Genomic DNA, 16,177 nt, shown 5'->3' on the forward strand with positions numbered 1-16,177 from the left:
GGTGATTTAAACAGAAAATAGGGTATGTCCTCGTCCTTGAGTGATGTGCGGCATTGGGGTAGGATGGAGATACTACTGGGTTCCAGGTTAGGGGAACAGCATTAAGGCCAGGAAGACTAAAACGGAACAGAGCAAGAATGGAAAGAAAAAGAATAGATACTTGTCTATGAGTTTTCTGTATAGAATTAGAAAGAGGTGTGATTAGTGTAGTAAATTGGAAGCAGATTTTAAAGTGTTTTAGGCTAAGAAGTCAAAACTTGTTTGGGGGGCTTGAGATGTTAGGTTGGTAGAGTGCTTGTCAAGCACGCCTGGAGCCCCAGTACCATATAAAACTGAGAGTATATACTCCTGTTACCATCCTTGCCTACATACTGAGTTCTAAACCAGATTGGAATACATGACACTCTGTCTCAAAAGCACAAAAATGATTTTCTTTAAAGAGATGGAGACTGAAGGTTTTAGTTAATACTTTAATTTAGCAGTGGTCTATAGAATGTATTAGACTGAAAACTAAGGTGGTCTGATAAGAACTTAGTTCAGGAATGCTGCTAGTATCATGAAACCATTTTTAGATTCAGCAGTGTAAATAGATACGAAGTTGTGTGATAGACTGCAGATAACATGGGAGAGTATAGAAGCATATAGAAAGGAGTCAGAGATGCCCTGAAGTCCAAAGAACACTGCAGCTGATGTGAGTTGGAAGAGAGGTTGAGAACTAGTTCAGTTTTGGAAATGTTGACTTGGAGGTGGCAGGGATATGTAACTGAAGACTACTAGGCTTTTACAAACAGCAACAGTATCAGGGGAGCTCAAGGCACTGCAGGTGTGCTAGGTCTATTAGGCCAAAGAGCTCAGTAGTAAAAAGAATGTGAATAGTTCCTTGGAGAGTTCACAGCTAGAGACTGAAACTGGGGGGAAAAAATAAAAGCAAACAAACCTCCAAATAAAATTTTCTAGTCACTGGAATCTAGGTGCATTAGTTCCTGAGACAAGTCTAGGGGTTTTCTATGTGATGAGGATCCTAGCTATTCCTGCCGTCTTTATCTGCTACAAAAGTGTTTTCCTTTTTTATCTATATTAGATATTATAAGTCAATTTGCTTCTAACTAGAACACTACACTAGCACCTGTAGGCACTCAGAACTGCTCTATCCTAGACTGTATGAGGGAAAAGTAAAAGCTAGTAAAGATATTATAATTTTGTACTATGAGAGACACCAGTCCCTGCCTGATGAAATGAAACAAGGCTGGCAGGCAATTGGTGCTCCTTAAGTGAGAAATAGAATTAGGAGATAATTAGTAGGCTAGGAGAGTCCATAGTTAGAGACTGAAAGTGAGGGGGGAAAAGCCTCCAAATGCAAATTTTCTAGTCACTGGAATCTAGGTGCCTTAAGGTTTCTTGCCTTGAGACTGGGGTCTAGGTAAACGCAGCATCCAGCCCCCACCTCTCTAGCACTGAGATTACATGCAGCACCATGCCTGCTTTGTTTTAATTTTTAAATTACATTTATTGTGTGTGTTCATACACAGGCAGAGGACACAGGGTAACTTGCAAAAATTGGAAGGCTCTCAAGGATTGAACTCAGGTTGTCAGGCTTGACAGTAGATGTCTTTACCCCTTGAGCCATCTAGACACCCAGTTTTCTTTGGTGCTAGGAATCAAACCCAGTGCTTTGTGCATGCTATACAGCACTCTACCAGCTGAGTGACAACTCCAGCCCCTGTGTAATAATTTTTATAAAACTAACCAAGAGTGACAGGAACACTGAGATAAACCTGAAAGCATGTTTTGTTGTTATAAATGCATGCAAATTATTTATTTGAGAGACAGTCTTACTATGTATCCCTGGATGTTTTGGAATTTGCTATGTAGACTAGGCTGCATTCAAACTCACAGAGCTGCCATGTCTGGTATATGCAAATTACTTTAAGACATTTCATTTCTTTTGTTGTTGTTTGTATTATAAGAAAAAGTCTCATTATGAAGCCCTGGCTGCCTTGGAACTTCTTTCATAGAACAGAGAGATATCTGCCTACCTCTGCCTCATGAGTGCTGGGATTAAAGACATGTGACACCATTTGCAAAATACCACTTAAAACTACTCTGACTGACTCCGATGGCCTGGCCCACCTGCTTGCCATCTCTCCCTACCTTTCTTCCTTTAAAACATTTTTAGACTTAACACAATTTCACTTTACGTGTATAGGTGCTTTGCCTGCATGTATGTCTATGCACTATGTTCATGAGTGCACACAGAAGACAGAAGAAGATGTTTCATTCCCTAGAACTGGAGTTGCAGATGACTATGAGCCTGAGGATTTAGACCAGAGCCCTAGGGACTGGAGAGATGACTCAGGGTTAAGAGCATTTGTTGCTCTTTCAGAGGACCTGGATTCGATTCCTAGAACCCATAGGGTGAAATCTGATTTTCTCTTCTGACCTCCCTGGACATCAGACATGAACCTGATGTATGGACATACCTGCAAGTAAAATAGTGAATTTTACACATAAAATAGTCAATAAATGTAAAAGAGCTAGAGTCCTCTGGAAGAGTAGCTAGTGCTCTGAGCTGCTGCATAGTCCAGACTAGCCTGAAACTCACTGGATAGCCCAGGCTAGATCAAACCCTTCCTCATTCTGCCTCAGCTTCTGGAGTCCTGGTATTACAGGCATATGCCACCACCCATTACTTTTCAATTTAACATAATCTAGTAAGATTTCTTATATTTGTTAATATTCTTAACCTAAAATGGTTGTCCAAATAACTCAATTTTAATTAAATTTTAGAATCTCATTAAAGAACCAATAGAGCAGTTAGCTTATCTATGGAAGTGTTGTCTGACCAGACTTGCCTTGCACTTAGAGCTCTGCCTCACAATCTCCAGGATCTAATGCTACCACCCCTGGCTCTCTGCTTCCTCAATTGTTCAGTCTTTAAAGACTAAGGGCTGCAGATATGGCTTGTGTATTAGGAGCATGTGTTCTTGCAGAAGACCTGGGTTCAAGTCCCAGCACCCATATGGTAGCTCACAACCATTTGTAATTCTAGTTCCGAGGCTGGGCACCAGGCATGCACATATGCACAGACACACATGCAGAGCAGACAGGAAGCCAATAGTTTTCCCTAGGCAGGCCATTCTTGTGTTGCAGAGTACTCACCCTTCACTGTCTCCTCTCTGCTGTCAGAGTTTCCGTGCTGAGCATCACATTGGGACTTCTTGCTAAACATGGAAACTGAGAGCAAAAAGAAGGAAGGAGTCTGGCATTGTATTTTGGCACAATTTTCTACTAGTCATGTTTCAAGGTTTTAGTCTCTGTTAGTCACAAGAAAGTAGAAAACTTGACATTGTACCACTGGAGTAAAAGCAATATAAAAAAAAAAATCATAGTGTGCTAGTGAAACTAATACTAAAAATATACCATTTTTTAATCCAAATTAGTAAATATTTTTATTTTAAAAATGGCTAAATATTTCAGAATTGATTGTAGTAAGGATAATAGATTGAAAAATAGAATAAACTACTAAACTATTAAGCTTCATTTGTTTCCTATGCTGATACATAGCAATTTTTTGACATTTTAAAATTATTTTTAAATATGTAAAAGCATTTATTTGTGTATATGTTTATGTGGAGTATATGTATGTATGTGTTTAGGCATACATGTGCCTCTTATCACTCTTCCTTACTTTTTTTGAAACAGAATCCTCACTAAATCTGGAGCTCACTGACTAAGCTAGACTGGCTGAGCAGTGAGTCACCTTTCCATTTACCCATCCCCGCCCCATTCAGTGCTAGTTAGAGGCCCCACTGCCATGACTGGCTTGCCTGTGCCTGCAAGCGCCTTTTCCACTAAGTCACCTTCCCAACTCCTTAAAATTATTTTTGACCATGTTCATACCACTACAAAAGGGATTTTTAAAAAAGATTAATTTATTTATTTTATGTATGAGTACACTGTAGCTGTCTTCAGACACACCAGAAGAGGGCGTCAGATGCCCATTACAGATGGTTATAAGCCACCATGTGGTTGCTGGGATTTGAACTCAGGACCTCAGGAAGAGCAGTCAGTGCTCTTAACCGCTGAGCCATCTCACCATCCTGGATTTTTTGTTTTTAAAATTAATTTTTGATTGTATGAAATGAGGGTTTCACTGTGTTGCCTAGGCTGGTCTCAGATTCATCTTCCTATTTGTACTTCCCAAGTAGCTGAAACAAAGGGTGTTTTGTTGTTTAGTAGAATTGTAGAATAGACAATGAATAAAAATACCATAAATACTTGTATGTTTATGTCGTTTCTATGTCATTTCACAGGTTTGCAGGTATTTTAAACATTTTGATACTCTTTATTATCAAGTAGATTCATAAATGACACCTAGAACTTATGGTCTATCCTCTGGGGTTTAAGACCAAAATTAGAGAATAAGTTGTGTAAAAATATAGCACATCTTAAAGATGTTGAAGTCCATGCTTGGGATAGAGAGATGGCTGAGCAGTTAGAGCCCTTGTTCTTGCAGAAGTTCCAGGTTTGGTACCCAGCACCACAACCATCCTTGAATCTAGTTCTAGAAGATCTTGCATCACCCTCTTCTGATCTCTGAAGGCACCAGGCATATATATAGTGTGCATACATAAATGCAGACCAACACTTATTCATCAAGAATATAAAAGCCCATGCTCATGCAAAAACATGAGGACCTTAGTGGGTAGGTGCATCTCAGCTCAGCATGTGAGAAGAGCCCAAGTTCAGTTTTCAGAAAACAAAACAACTGCACATTGAATGTGGTGGCTCATATTTGAAATTCCAGCACTGTAGAGACTAAGACAGAAAGGTTGTGAATTCTGGACTAGGTGGGAATACATTAGCAAGCCCTTGTCTCTAAAATCAGAATAAAAACAACTACAAAAATAACCAACATGAAACAAAGTGCAATTTTATTTTATTTATAAGTTTTTGTTTTTGTTTTTTTTTTTGTGGTTTTTCAAGACAGGGTTTCTCTGTATAGTCCTGGCTGTCCTGGAACTCACTCTGTAGACCAGGCTGGCCTCAAACTCAGAAATCCACCTGCCTCTGCCTCCAAAGTGCTGGGATTAAAGGCTTGCGCCACCATGCCCAACTCATAAAGTCCTTTTAAATATCATGGGTTAGGTACTAACCAAATTAAAAGATAGCAAGCCATTTCTTATTGCATTGTGGTACACTAGTTCTAAATTATTTTAATAAACAATCAGATGGCAACATGTCTCACCTTTTTCTACAGAGAGCAAGAAATCACTTACCATAATTTTTACACATTAAGTGTGTTCCAAACCAGTTGAGACATTCTGTTGAAAGAAAAGAAACTGAAACCGCTTTTGTTTCATTTCAAAATTATGTAGGTGTTTGTATGAACTACTCTTTGAAACAATTTTATTTAAAACTCTTGTTTCTTTTGTCAATAGCAATTTCGTCATGAAAACCTGGTCAATCTGATTGAAGTTTTTAGACAAAAGAAGAAAATTCATTTGGTATTTGAATTTATTGACCACACAGTCTTAGATGAGCTACAGCATTACTGTCATGGACTAGAGAGTAAGCGGCTAAGAAAGTACCTGTTCCAGATCCTTCGAGCGATTGAGTATCTGCACAACAATAATGTAAGTGCTTCGGAGTGAGTCCAGCTGGGGCCAGGATGACTCACAAGTGCCATTGGGATAGGTCTATTTTTATGAAGGCTGTTAACATTTTTCTATGTATAATGCTAATAGACATCCTAAAGACGAGGAGGGGAGTATTGCCTCCAGTTTATTTGCAGACCCCAAAAGCACTTATTGAGTACTTGGTAAACGTAATTATAAGGTAGATTGAGTCTGAGCTGTGACCAGAATACTGAGAGAATAACATAAAGGGAAGAATTGTTTGTTTTGTCTCATGATTTTAGAGGTTTCAGCCCATAATTCTCTTGGAGCATCATGACTGCAGGAGCACAGGACAGTGCTTGTCTCATGGCAGACAAGGAACAGAAAGAAAGGGTCCCAGACAAGGTGTATTCCCTCAAGGACATGCCCTGCCTCCTCTAGCTACACACCCACCTAAAGTTTCCAGAGCCTCCTCTGACAGCAGCAGCAGTGGGGATGTACCTACAGTGAGCCTTTTTTAGAGGACACTTCATATCCAACATGATTTGGTTTGAAGGAATTGCCAGTAAACTAAGGACCATCTCTGAGAAGATGACCAACCTCTGAGAAAAGGGTGAAAGTCAGAGCTGTGCTTTCATGGAAGCATCCTTAAATAAAGAGAGGCTTAGAGTCAGGAGGAGGATGTTAGGCCAGGGAACGGCAAGTTGGTGGATGCCTTAGGGGAAGAAGGCAGAGCAAAGTATCTGTCACTCAACCTGAAAAAGGTCAAGGAGAAAAACACCTAACTTCTGATTCTTAGTACTGACTTCAGTGGAATTTAAGTAATAATGTAGCTCAGTAGTTATTGGTTTTTTTTTTTTTTTTGGCTGGTTTGTTTTTGGTTTTTGGAGACAGGGTTTCTCTGTGTAGCCCTGGCTGTCCTGGAACTCACTCTGTAGACCAGGTTGGCCTTGAACTCAAAATTCCACCTGCCTCTGCCTCCCAAGTGCTGGGATTAAAGGCGTGCGCCACCACTGCCTGGCTATTGTTTTTTTAGATGTTCCTCTATCTACTTTTGGCTCTTCTGAAACCTGCTGTGTAGACCAGGCTGGCCCTGAACTCACAAAGTTCCTCCTGCCTCTGCTTCCGAATATTAGGATTAAAGCCATACACTACCAAATCTGTCTAGCTCAGTAGTATTTTGGGTTTTTTTTTTTTTTTGGTTTTGTTTGCTTGTTTGTTTGGTGATACTTTTTCTGGTGGCTATACTCTCTGGAAAACTACATATAATCGGGAAATACCAATAAATTATGTCTAGAAAAAAGTAGTAAAATTCTCAAAACTAGTTTGGTTTTATTTATTTATTTTTGTTTTTTTAAGACGGTTTCTCTGTGTAACCCTAGCTGTGCTGGAACTCAAGGTCAGGCTGGCCTTCAATTCAGAATCCACTTGCTTCTGCCTCCTGAGTGCTGGGGTTTAGGCGTATAATATGTATGTATGTATGTATGTATGTATGTATGTATGTATGTATTGAGACAATCACTATATGTATCTCCAACTAGCCTCAGGCTCCAGATCTCTCTGCCTAGCCTTCAGAGTACTGAGATCACAGTGTGAGCAACCTAGTTGCATTTCGGAGATCATTTTGTTAAGTAGTTGATGCCAGTACAAGTATATACGCCAGGTTTTCTCAGAGAGTTTTGAACTTCTTTGCTTCTTCCTTTTGTTTATTTTATAATTCTTTATTTTGATTTTTCTAGACAGGGTTGCTCAGTGTAACCAACTTTAGTTATCTGGGAATCACTCTGTAGACCAGGCTGGCCTCAAACTCAGAGATCCACCCGCTTCTGCCTTCTGAGTTCTGGGATAAACCTGTGTGCCACCACCGCCCACTGCTTTGACTTTCTAATAGTGCCTCATGGTTTCAGAATCTATCTTGATAGCAATTGGAATTCATGCAGTAATGGCCTTGCCAGCTGGATCCAAGAGAAGGCAGTTATGAGATCATCAGGAGCACAGAGCGCTAGGCATGTGTGGTACACATCTGCATCCAGCAGGCTAAGGCAGGAGGATCACTGCAGCGTCAGGCCAGCCGGGGCTATATGACCAGACCCTGTCTCAGAAACAGCATGTACAGTCTTTGAATTCAGACCAACTGGGTCTTCACAGCAAGTTATCTCTGAAAACACATGATTTGTGGACCCAGAGCTGATAGCACCATGATATGAGACAGTGTCTCTCACACAGTTCTGACTGTCCTAGAGCTCTTTCTGTAGACCAGGTAGGCCTCAGAGAGCTCTGCCTGTCTTTGCCACCCAAGTGCAGGGACTAAAGGCATGTGCTATAATGCTTGGCAAGATTTAACCTTCTTAAGCTTCCTTATCTTATCCGCAAAATGGAAGACTTTATCTCACTAACTTAAAAATGCCATGTAGGCCATAGATGACACCTTACCATACACACACACACGCACACGCACACGCACACGCTCACGCTCACGCACACACACTCCAGGTACCACAAAAGTGCAATACATGGTGCCAGGAGGAGCATGGGCCAGTAAAACAGTAGAAGTTTGCAGATGAGCTACAGCTAAGCAATGAAATATAGCTAGGACTTCACTAGACAAGTGACATGCGCACAGGCAGACACTGTGAGGTGCAAGGCATCCTGAGCAGGGAACTTCAGAGAGTGGTATTAAATCAGCTTCAGGGGACCAGGAAGGAGGAGACATGATCGCACAGTTGTCCTGGATGGGCACACACATGTATACAAGTGTATAAACATTTTAAAAGAAAAGTCATGTGTGACAGAGATGACTCAGTGGGTAGCTGTACTTGCTGGTAAGTATGACAACACCACTCCTGATATCGTCTTAGCTCCCCTCACACATTGACACACACACACAGAGAATGTCATGGGCCACGCGTGGTAATGCTCATCTTTAATTCCTGCACTTGGGAGGCAGAGCAGGCAGGCAGACCTCAGCCTGGTCTATAGAGTGAGTTTCAGGACAGCCAGCACTTCAGAGTAAGACCCTGTCTCAGAAAACAAAAGAATGCCATAATGAGACTTACTATTTTTACACTAGTACTGCTGACAGAAGGGAATAATGAGATGATGTAAAGGCTGTCCAGCAAGTACAGTCTAGGCTTCTTGGGAACATGTGTACTGAGTTACTGACTGCTCCGTTTCCTGATTTGGAGCACCCCCCCCCCAGGTTTTTGTTGAAAATGAGACATTAGAAATGATGTGGCAATTATAGAAATCAGAGTTTTCTGTCTCTCTCTCTTCCTGTCTCTCAGAGCAGATAGCAAGTGACTAACTTCTGTGTTTGAATGCTGAATGCTGCTTTGTAGCATGGATACTGGATACACTGACAGGCAGGTAGTTACTTTATTTCTAGTTCTGGCTTTATGAACACTGCTGGCAACAGCTCTGTTCTGCTTACTTTGGTGGTTGCTGCTGTTTTTAGAGAGACTGGGTCATGTTTTGTTTTATGCTAGAGCTGGGACCCAGGGTTTTGTGCATGTTCAGTGAGGGCTGCACCATTGAGGTGCATGCCCAGCCCTGTGACCAACACTTTTATTGTAGTTATTGTAGAAACAGCATGGCATAATTGTTGAGCTAGGTGAAGTACACTGTCTTTATTCACAGGTAACTTACTCATTTACATAGAAAATTCTAATTGTAGGATACAAGATAACAGCCCTAAATCTATTGTTTTTCTATACATTAGCAACAAATAATCAGAAATTAGAATCTTTATATAGATTTATGGCTGGTAATGTGGCTTAATTGGTAGAGTGCTTGCATGTAGCTATGGGTTTGATCCTCAGCACTACATAAAATTGAATGTGGTGGCACACCCCTGAAATCCCAGCACTTTGGAGGCAGAGGCAGGAGAATCAGAAACTCAACATCAACCTTAGCTACATAGTAGATGTAATACATGAAACCCTGCCTGGGTAAAATAAAATAAAATGCCATTTAAAACATCAAAATAGTCTATAACCTAAGAAAAACCTGACAAATGGTATATAAGATTTGTACACTGAAAAGTAAATATTGCTGAGTGTATACTAATACTACTAATAACTAATAATAAAATACCATTTTGGGGCTGGTGAGCTGACTTAGCGGGTAAGATCACCAACTGTTCTTCCAAAAGTCCCGAGGTCAAATCCCAGCAACCACATGGTAGCTCACAATCACCCATGATGAGATCTGGTGCCCTCTTCTGGTGTGCCTGAAGACAGCTACAATGCACTTATTTATAATAATAAATAAGGTTGACTGGAGCAAGCAGAGGTCCTAAACGTCAATTCCCAACAACCAGATGAAGGCTCACAACTATCTGTACAGCTACAGTGTGTACTCATATACATAAATAAATAAATCTTAAAAAAAATACCATTTTTAATGGAGTGTCAATGTGACAATGACCCACACTCAAAAGTCAACTCAAGATAGACTAAACACTGACAGCAGCTCCATGACTGGTGGGACAAAGGCATGGGCAACTGGTTCCTTGTTTCTTTGTTTTGTGTGTGAGGTGAACCCAAAGCACTTGTAGTAAAAGCAAAATAAACAAAATGAGACCAAGCTGAAAAGCTTCTGCATAGCCAAGAGGAAAATGGACAGCATATTTCAGATAGGAGGAAATTCAAAAAAAGAAACAGCTTTACAGAATAGGAGAAGATTGAAAAACCAAGAAAGAACTCAAAAAACTCAACAGTAAGCAAACAGTATGGGTAAAATGAGCAAAGGAAATAGTATTTTTAAGAAGTAGACCATATATGTGAATGAAGGTAGATGGGTATATGAAAAAATGCTCAGATTCTGCCATCAAAGAAGTTTAAATTAAAAATAACAATGAAAGTCACTGGGCTGGTGAGATGGCTCAGCGGGTAAGAGCACTGACTGCTCTTTTGAAGGTCCTGAGTTCAAATCCCAGCAACCACATGGTGGCTCACAACCACCTGTAATGAGATCTGACGCCCTCTTTTGTTGTGTCTGAAGACAGCTGCAGTGTACTTATCTATAATAATAAATAAGTCTTTGGGCCGGAGCAAGCGAGGCTAACCAGAGTGAGCAGGGTGTCTGAAATTCAATTCCCATTAAGGCTCATAACCACATGTACAGCTGCAGTGTACTCATATACATAAAACAAATCAAATCTTTAAAAAAAAAAAGTCACTGCTCAGATGGCCGTTTCAAAGCTAGGGTTTAAACTGTAGAGTAAAGGCAGTCTTTGCTGGTGAGAGTGGGAAGTATGTGGACTTTATGGGCAGCAGTATGCAAAGTCCTCAAAGCTGGAACCTATGGGTGATCCAGCAGTCTCCCTACTGGCTGTGTATCAAAAAGGAAACAAAAATCAGCTTGTCTGAGACACCTGCAAGCTTACATTCACTGCAGCAACCATTCACAGTGGCAAAGCACAGCGTTAATCTAAGCATCCAACCACAGATGAATGGCTACAGAAAATACAGCGGAAAGAAAAATGTGGTGTATATACAACACTGAGGCTTGACAGGAGGCATATTATCATCTGTGGCAACGTGGACAAGTTGAAGATATGTCACCTGTAAAATCTAAAAAAAGAGGAGGGAGAAAATTTCTGTCAAAAGGTACCAAATTTCAGATTAGGAGTAAATTCAAACGATTTTTTTTTGGTTTATTATTTATTTTTTACTTAATTTATTAATTCATCTATTTTTGGTTTTTTGAAACAGGGTTTCTGTGTAGCCTTTGCTGTCCTGGAACTCACTCCCTGAACCAGGATGGCTTCAGACTCACAGGGATGACTTCTGCCTCTGCCTCCCGAGTGTGGGGATCAAAGCTGTGTGTCTGTACAAGCTGCTCTGATTTGCCTGAAGAGATTGTTCTCTCCAAGGCTTGCTGACTCACTGTGCTAACCTAGGCCTAGAGTGTTTTCAGCCTCTGAAACTTGCTGTTGCTTACCCTTTCTAGTTTCTGATCTCTGGCTGGCTGGTTCAGCTCAACTGTTCTGGCTCAAACCCTTCGCCAAGCTGACTGGTTCAGTCTGGCTTCTTTCTTGGGCTCTGACTTTTTGCTCCTCTTGGCCTCATATTAACTTTGGCAATATGTTCTAATCTTCTGGCTCCTTCTCATTTTCTAGCTTGTTCTGTCTTCACCTCTGTCTAGCTTGTTCTCCTTACAGTCTGTCTCTGTAAAACTTTCCTGATAAAACTGCTTTCTCATCTCTCTGTTGATCTCTCTTCAGTAGCCTTTTTTTACTCTCTGTTCTCCTGAGAGTTGGGCATATCCTGTTCTGTCAGATCTTTTTCTGATTTCTCACTTTGTCTGCCACTCAATTAGACATGGGTGCTTCCTGCTAGTGTGGTCAAGTATCCTGCAACATACACCACTAGGATCTGGCTCAAAAGATTATTTTTGCAATGTTGTAACTATAGTTAGTGACTACCATGTTATTTAAATTTGCTGAGAGTACATTTTAAATCCTTTCTGTAAAAAAAATGACAAGAGGTAAGAGAGTCATTCCTTGGTGGTTGTTTTTGTTTGTTTGTTTTATTTTGGGGTGTGAGTTTGTGTGTGTGTGTGTGTGTGTGTGTGTGTGTAGGCAGGATCTTTCTGCCTGGTTGTTTTGGAATTCAGTATGTAGACCAGTAGACCAGGCTGGCCTTAAATTCACAGCCATTCTTCTGTCTCAGCCTCCCAAGTGCTGAGATTAAAGCCATGTGCGACCACACTCAACCTTTCTGTATTTTAATGAAAACATAATGAAATGTGTGCAATTAGTAATTATAATTTATGTCAATTAAAATATTTTTTTAGCCAACTGGTGGTGGTATATGCCTTTAATCAAAGTACACAGGAGGCAGAGGCAGACAGATTTCTGTGAGTTCAAAGACAGCCTGGTCTACATAGTGAGTTCCAGGACAGCCAGGGCTATACAGAGAAACCCTGTCTGAAACAAAACAAAACAAAACAAAACAAAGCAAAACAAAAACAAAGAACCCACAACCAATCAAACAAAAACTTTCATATTCTTTAAAAAAAAAAAACTTAAAAGAAGAGGTGCAGAGACTGAAATGGAGGAGTTAGTAGGAGGGAAAAAAAAGCATCGGTTTGTGGTTTCCAGAACCAAGTGATAAAATGTCCCTGGAGAGAGACAGAGGAACAGAGCTGAGGTGGGGAATGTGTGCCTGTGATCCCGTATGACCAGGACTATAAGGTTATCCCTGCCTGTATAGAGAGTTTAAAGCTAGACTGGACTGCATGAGATGAGACCCTGTTTCAAAAGAACAAGAGAAAAACAGATGAGGGAGGAGGGCATGATATTTGAGAAGGGAAGATAATTGTACATTTAAGGGACAGAAAGGAAGCACTAGGCAAAGAAGAGTGTGCAGTCTCAGGACTGCAGAATGGAGGATATGGTAGTATCTCTCACACTAAGAACTCAGAGGCTTGAGAGGTGTCCATCTGATGTGGGGCAGTTTATGCCAGCATGGGAAGCCAGGGACAGTCTATAGTATTCTTCCAGAGGGTTGGCTGTGGAGACAGTGGATACCAACTGAGTCAGTAGGTCCATTTGATTGTAGAGTAATTCTCCCTTCAGTGTTACACTGTCTGTTCTGACTTCATTTCATTTTGAAGTGATGGATGGAGAATAACTTTTCACCTGTGCTTAGGAAAATGCCATTACTGTCAGCTGTGAGTTAGACTTTTCTCTGAATAGTTTTTGATACTATAGAAAGTGAAACCCACCAGGCAGTGGTGGTGCACCCTTTTAATCCCAGCACTTGGGTGGCAGAGGCAGGCGGATTTCTGAGTTAGAGGCCAGCCTGGTCTACAAAGTGAGTACCAGGACAGCCAGGGCTACACAGAGAAACCCTGTCTTGAAAAAAAAAAAAAAAAGAAAAGAAAGAAAGAAAATGAAAACCCATCTTAACATACCAAATGTTATTTTGTTTTGGATTTTAAAGATTATCCATCGAGATATAAAGCCTGAGAATATTTTAGTCTCCCAGTCAGGAATTACGAAGCTCTGTGATTTTGGGTTTGCGAGGACACTAGCAGCTCCTGGAGACGTTTACACAGACTACGTGGCCACACGCTGGTACAGAGCTCCAGAACTGGTGCTGAAAGACACCTCCTACGGAAAGTATGTATGCTCTGAGAACCCGTCTGGCTTATCCCAGGTGTGTCATTCTCCCTCCACTGTTGGCACTCTGCCCTCTGTGTCTGGCTCTGGTCAAAGAAAAGGGACACCTTTAAAGGTACCAGAAGCCCGTGTGGGCACGTGTGCTACTGCAGCTGCGTCTGTGCTCACACCTGCAGGTTCAGTGGCTTCAGCTGCTGGAGGCTGATGCTCATGTCCTTACACTGTATCCATGCTTGCTTTACTCTGTGCTGTCGCCTCTGTGGTCATTCTGCTCCTGTGTTCTACAAAGATTAAATGATTTTATATTTTCTGTATTTATGTGTGTGGGGCTCAAGGTATGAGTGTGGAGGTTAGAGAACAACTTGCAGAAGTCAGTTCTTTCCAACTCTGTGGGTCCCTGAGATCCAACTCAGGTTGTCAGACTCAGTGGCAGGTGCCTGTGCCTGCTGAGCCATCTTGTTGGCCTCTCCAAAGACTCTGGAATAATTTACTATAATTCTGTGTTGAAATAGGATGTATTGGGACTGGAGAGATGGCTCAGCAATTAAGAGCATTGACTATTCTTCCAGAGGTCCTAAGTTCAATTCTCAGTAACCACATGGTGGCTCACAACCATCTGTAATGGGATCCCCCATGCCCTCTTTTGGTGTGTCTGAAGACAGTGACAGTGTACTCACATATGTAAAATAAATAAATAAATAATAAACAAGAAAATAAATAGGATTTTCCAAGTTTCCTGTTTGTTGGGAAAAGTGACATCTTCCTTATGAAGACTGAAAGTAATGATTTTTTTTTTTAAAAATTGTGCTGTTCTAGATTATTCATAAATTGTGGTCTCACAATTAACAAATATCCTACAGTGAAAATTCATAATAGTACCACTTAAACATTATCCCTCCCAGAACCCTGGTTTTGAGATTGTCTTACTGTTTAGCTGTGGCTGGCCTGGCAGTCAATACGTAGACCAAGCTGGCCTCAAAAAACCCCAGAGAACACTTGTTTCTGTCTAGCTGGTGCTGGGATTAAAGGTATGCATCATGCTTGTGGAGTTCCCACTTTTGGGGAATGTATTAATTGAATACCACATATATTGGGACATTTTCTTACATGTATACACTTTGATCATGGTCATCTGCCCTTAGTTTCTCCTCTTCCCCACTTCTGCTGGCAAACAACCTTTCTCTTTAGCTTTGATCTTATATAAAATGTTTTTAGACTACTTATCATACATATTTGTGCCTGAGAAAGTAATGTAAACTGTGGTTTTGTTTGTTTGCTTGTTTTTTCCAGGCCAGTGGACATCTGGGCTTTGGGCTGTATGATCATTGAAATGGCCACGGGCAATCCCTACCTTCCGAGCAGTTCCGACTTGGATTTGCTCCACAAGATTGTCTTAAAAGTAGGTAAGTATTACTGCAATGCTCTGCCGCGTGTCTGAGTAGCCCCTGCAGATGAGTTATGCTTGACGCCCATGCTTAGTGAATGAACACAAAGGAAGGATCTTGTCTAGACAGGTGATGAAAGATGGATGCCCGTGCTGATAAAGGAGGTAGAAAATTCTGTTTTGACAATTGTATTTTCTTTGCAGGAACTCCAGGCCACATGTTAATTGTAATGCTAAGAAAAGTAGTACAGGGTATATGCCACTGAGTTAAATATGCAACTGCAGTACTACAGGTTTTCTAAAAGCTGCTGTTCTAGAACTAAAAGCTGCCCTCTACTTATACTTCTACTCAAGGACTTTTTTTTTCCCTAAGAGAAACTTCAGTATATCTTTCATTAACAGATTCCAGTATCATGAACACAAAGAGATAATCTAGAAGAGGGCTATCTCAGGAGTTTGTCATATTCCACACAGAAGAGGCCCAGAGACACCAGAAGCGATGCAGTATACTCATAAGTTACTAAATTTCCTGAAAGTCTACTTTCTTTTTCTTTTCCATTAATTATTTATTCATTTTACATCCTGATTGTAGCCTCCCCGACTCTTCTCAGAGAAGGGGAAGCTCCCCTTGGGTACCACCCAACCCTGGGACATAAGTCATAGCAGGACTAAGGGCATCCTCTCCCACTGAGGCTCAACCAGGCAGTCCAGCTAGAGGAAAAAAATCCAGTGGGAGAGGTGGGGGACAGAGTCAGAGGCAGCTCCTGTTCTAGTTGTTAGAGAACCCACATGAAGACCAAGCTGCACATTTCCTATAAGCTATGAATAAGGTCTTTTAATAATAAAGTTGAGTCAGAAGCCTTTTGAAACTATTAGAGGCCATGCAGTGGTGGCACACACCATAACCCCAGCACTTGGGAGGCAGAGGCAGGCAGATCACTTGTGAATTCAAGGCCAGCCTGATCTACAGAGTAAGTTGCAAGACAGCCAGGGCTACACAGAGAAACCCTGTCTCAAAAAATACATATATTGGAGATTAAAAATCAG

At 41.0% G+C, this 16,177-nt stretch overlaps 1 protein-coding gene across 15 annotated transcripts in view; it reads left to right on the forward strand.

The window, feature by feature from the left end:
- Window positions 1-16,177, forward strand: part of Cdkl3 (cyclin dependent kinase like 3) — an 87,574-nt gene that overhangs the window by 5,407 nt on the left and 65,990 nt on the right. For all 15 annotated transcript variants that reach the window (XM_031350774.1, XM_031350772.1, XM_031350770.1 and 12 more), the window contains 3 exons: window positions 5,442-5,636; window positions 13,568-13,746; window positions 15,037-15,149. In XM_031350774.1, the coding sequence (XP_031206634.1) occupies window positions 5,442-5,636; window positions 13,568-13,746; window positions 15,037-15,149 (487 nt within the window). The remainder of the gene's footprint in view (window positions 1-5,441; window positions 5,637-13,567; window positions 13,747-15,036; window positions 15,150-16,177) is intronic.

The sequence above is a fragment of the Mastomys coucha genome, unplaced genomic scaffold (assembly GCF_008632895.1).
Source record: "Mastomys coucha isolate ucsf_1 unplaced genomic scaffold, UCSF_Mcou_1 pScaffold5, whole genome shotgun sequence".
NCBI lineage: Eukaryota > Metazoa > Chordata > Mammalia > Rodentia > Muridae > Mastomys > Mastomys coucha.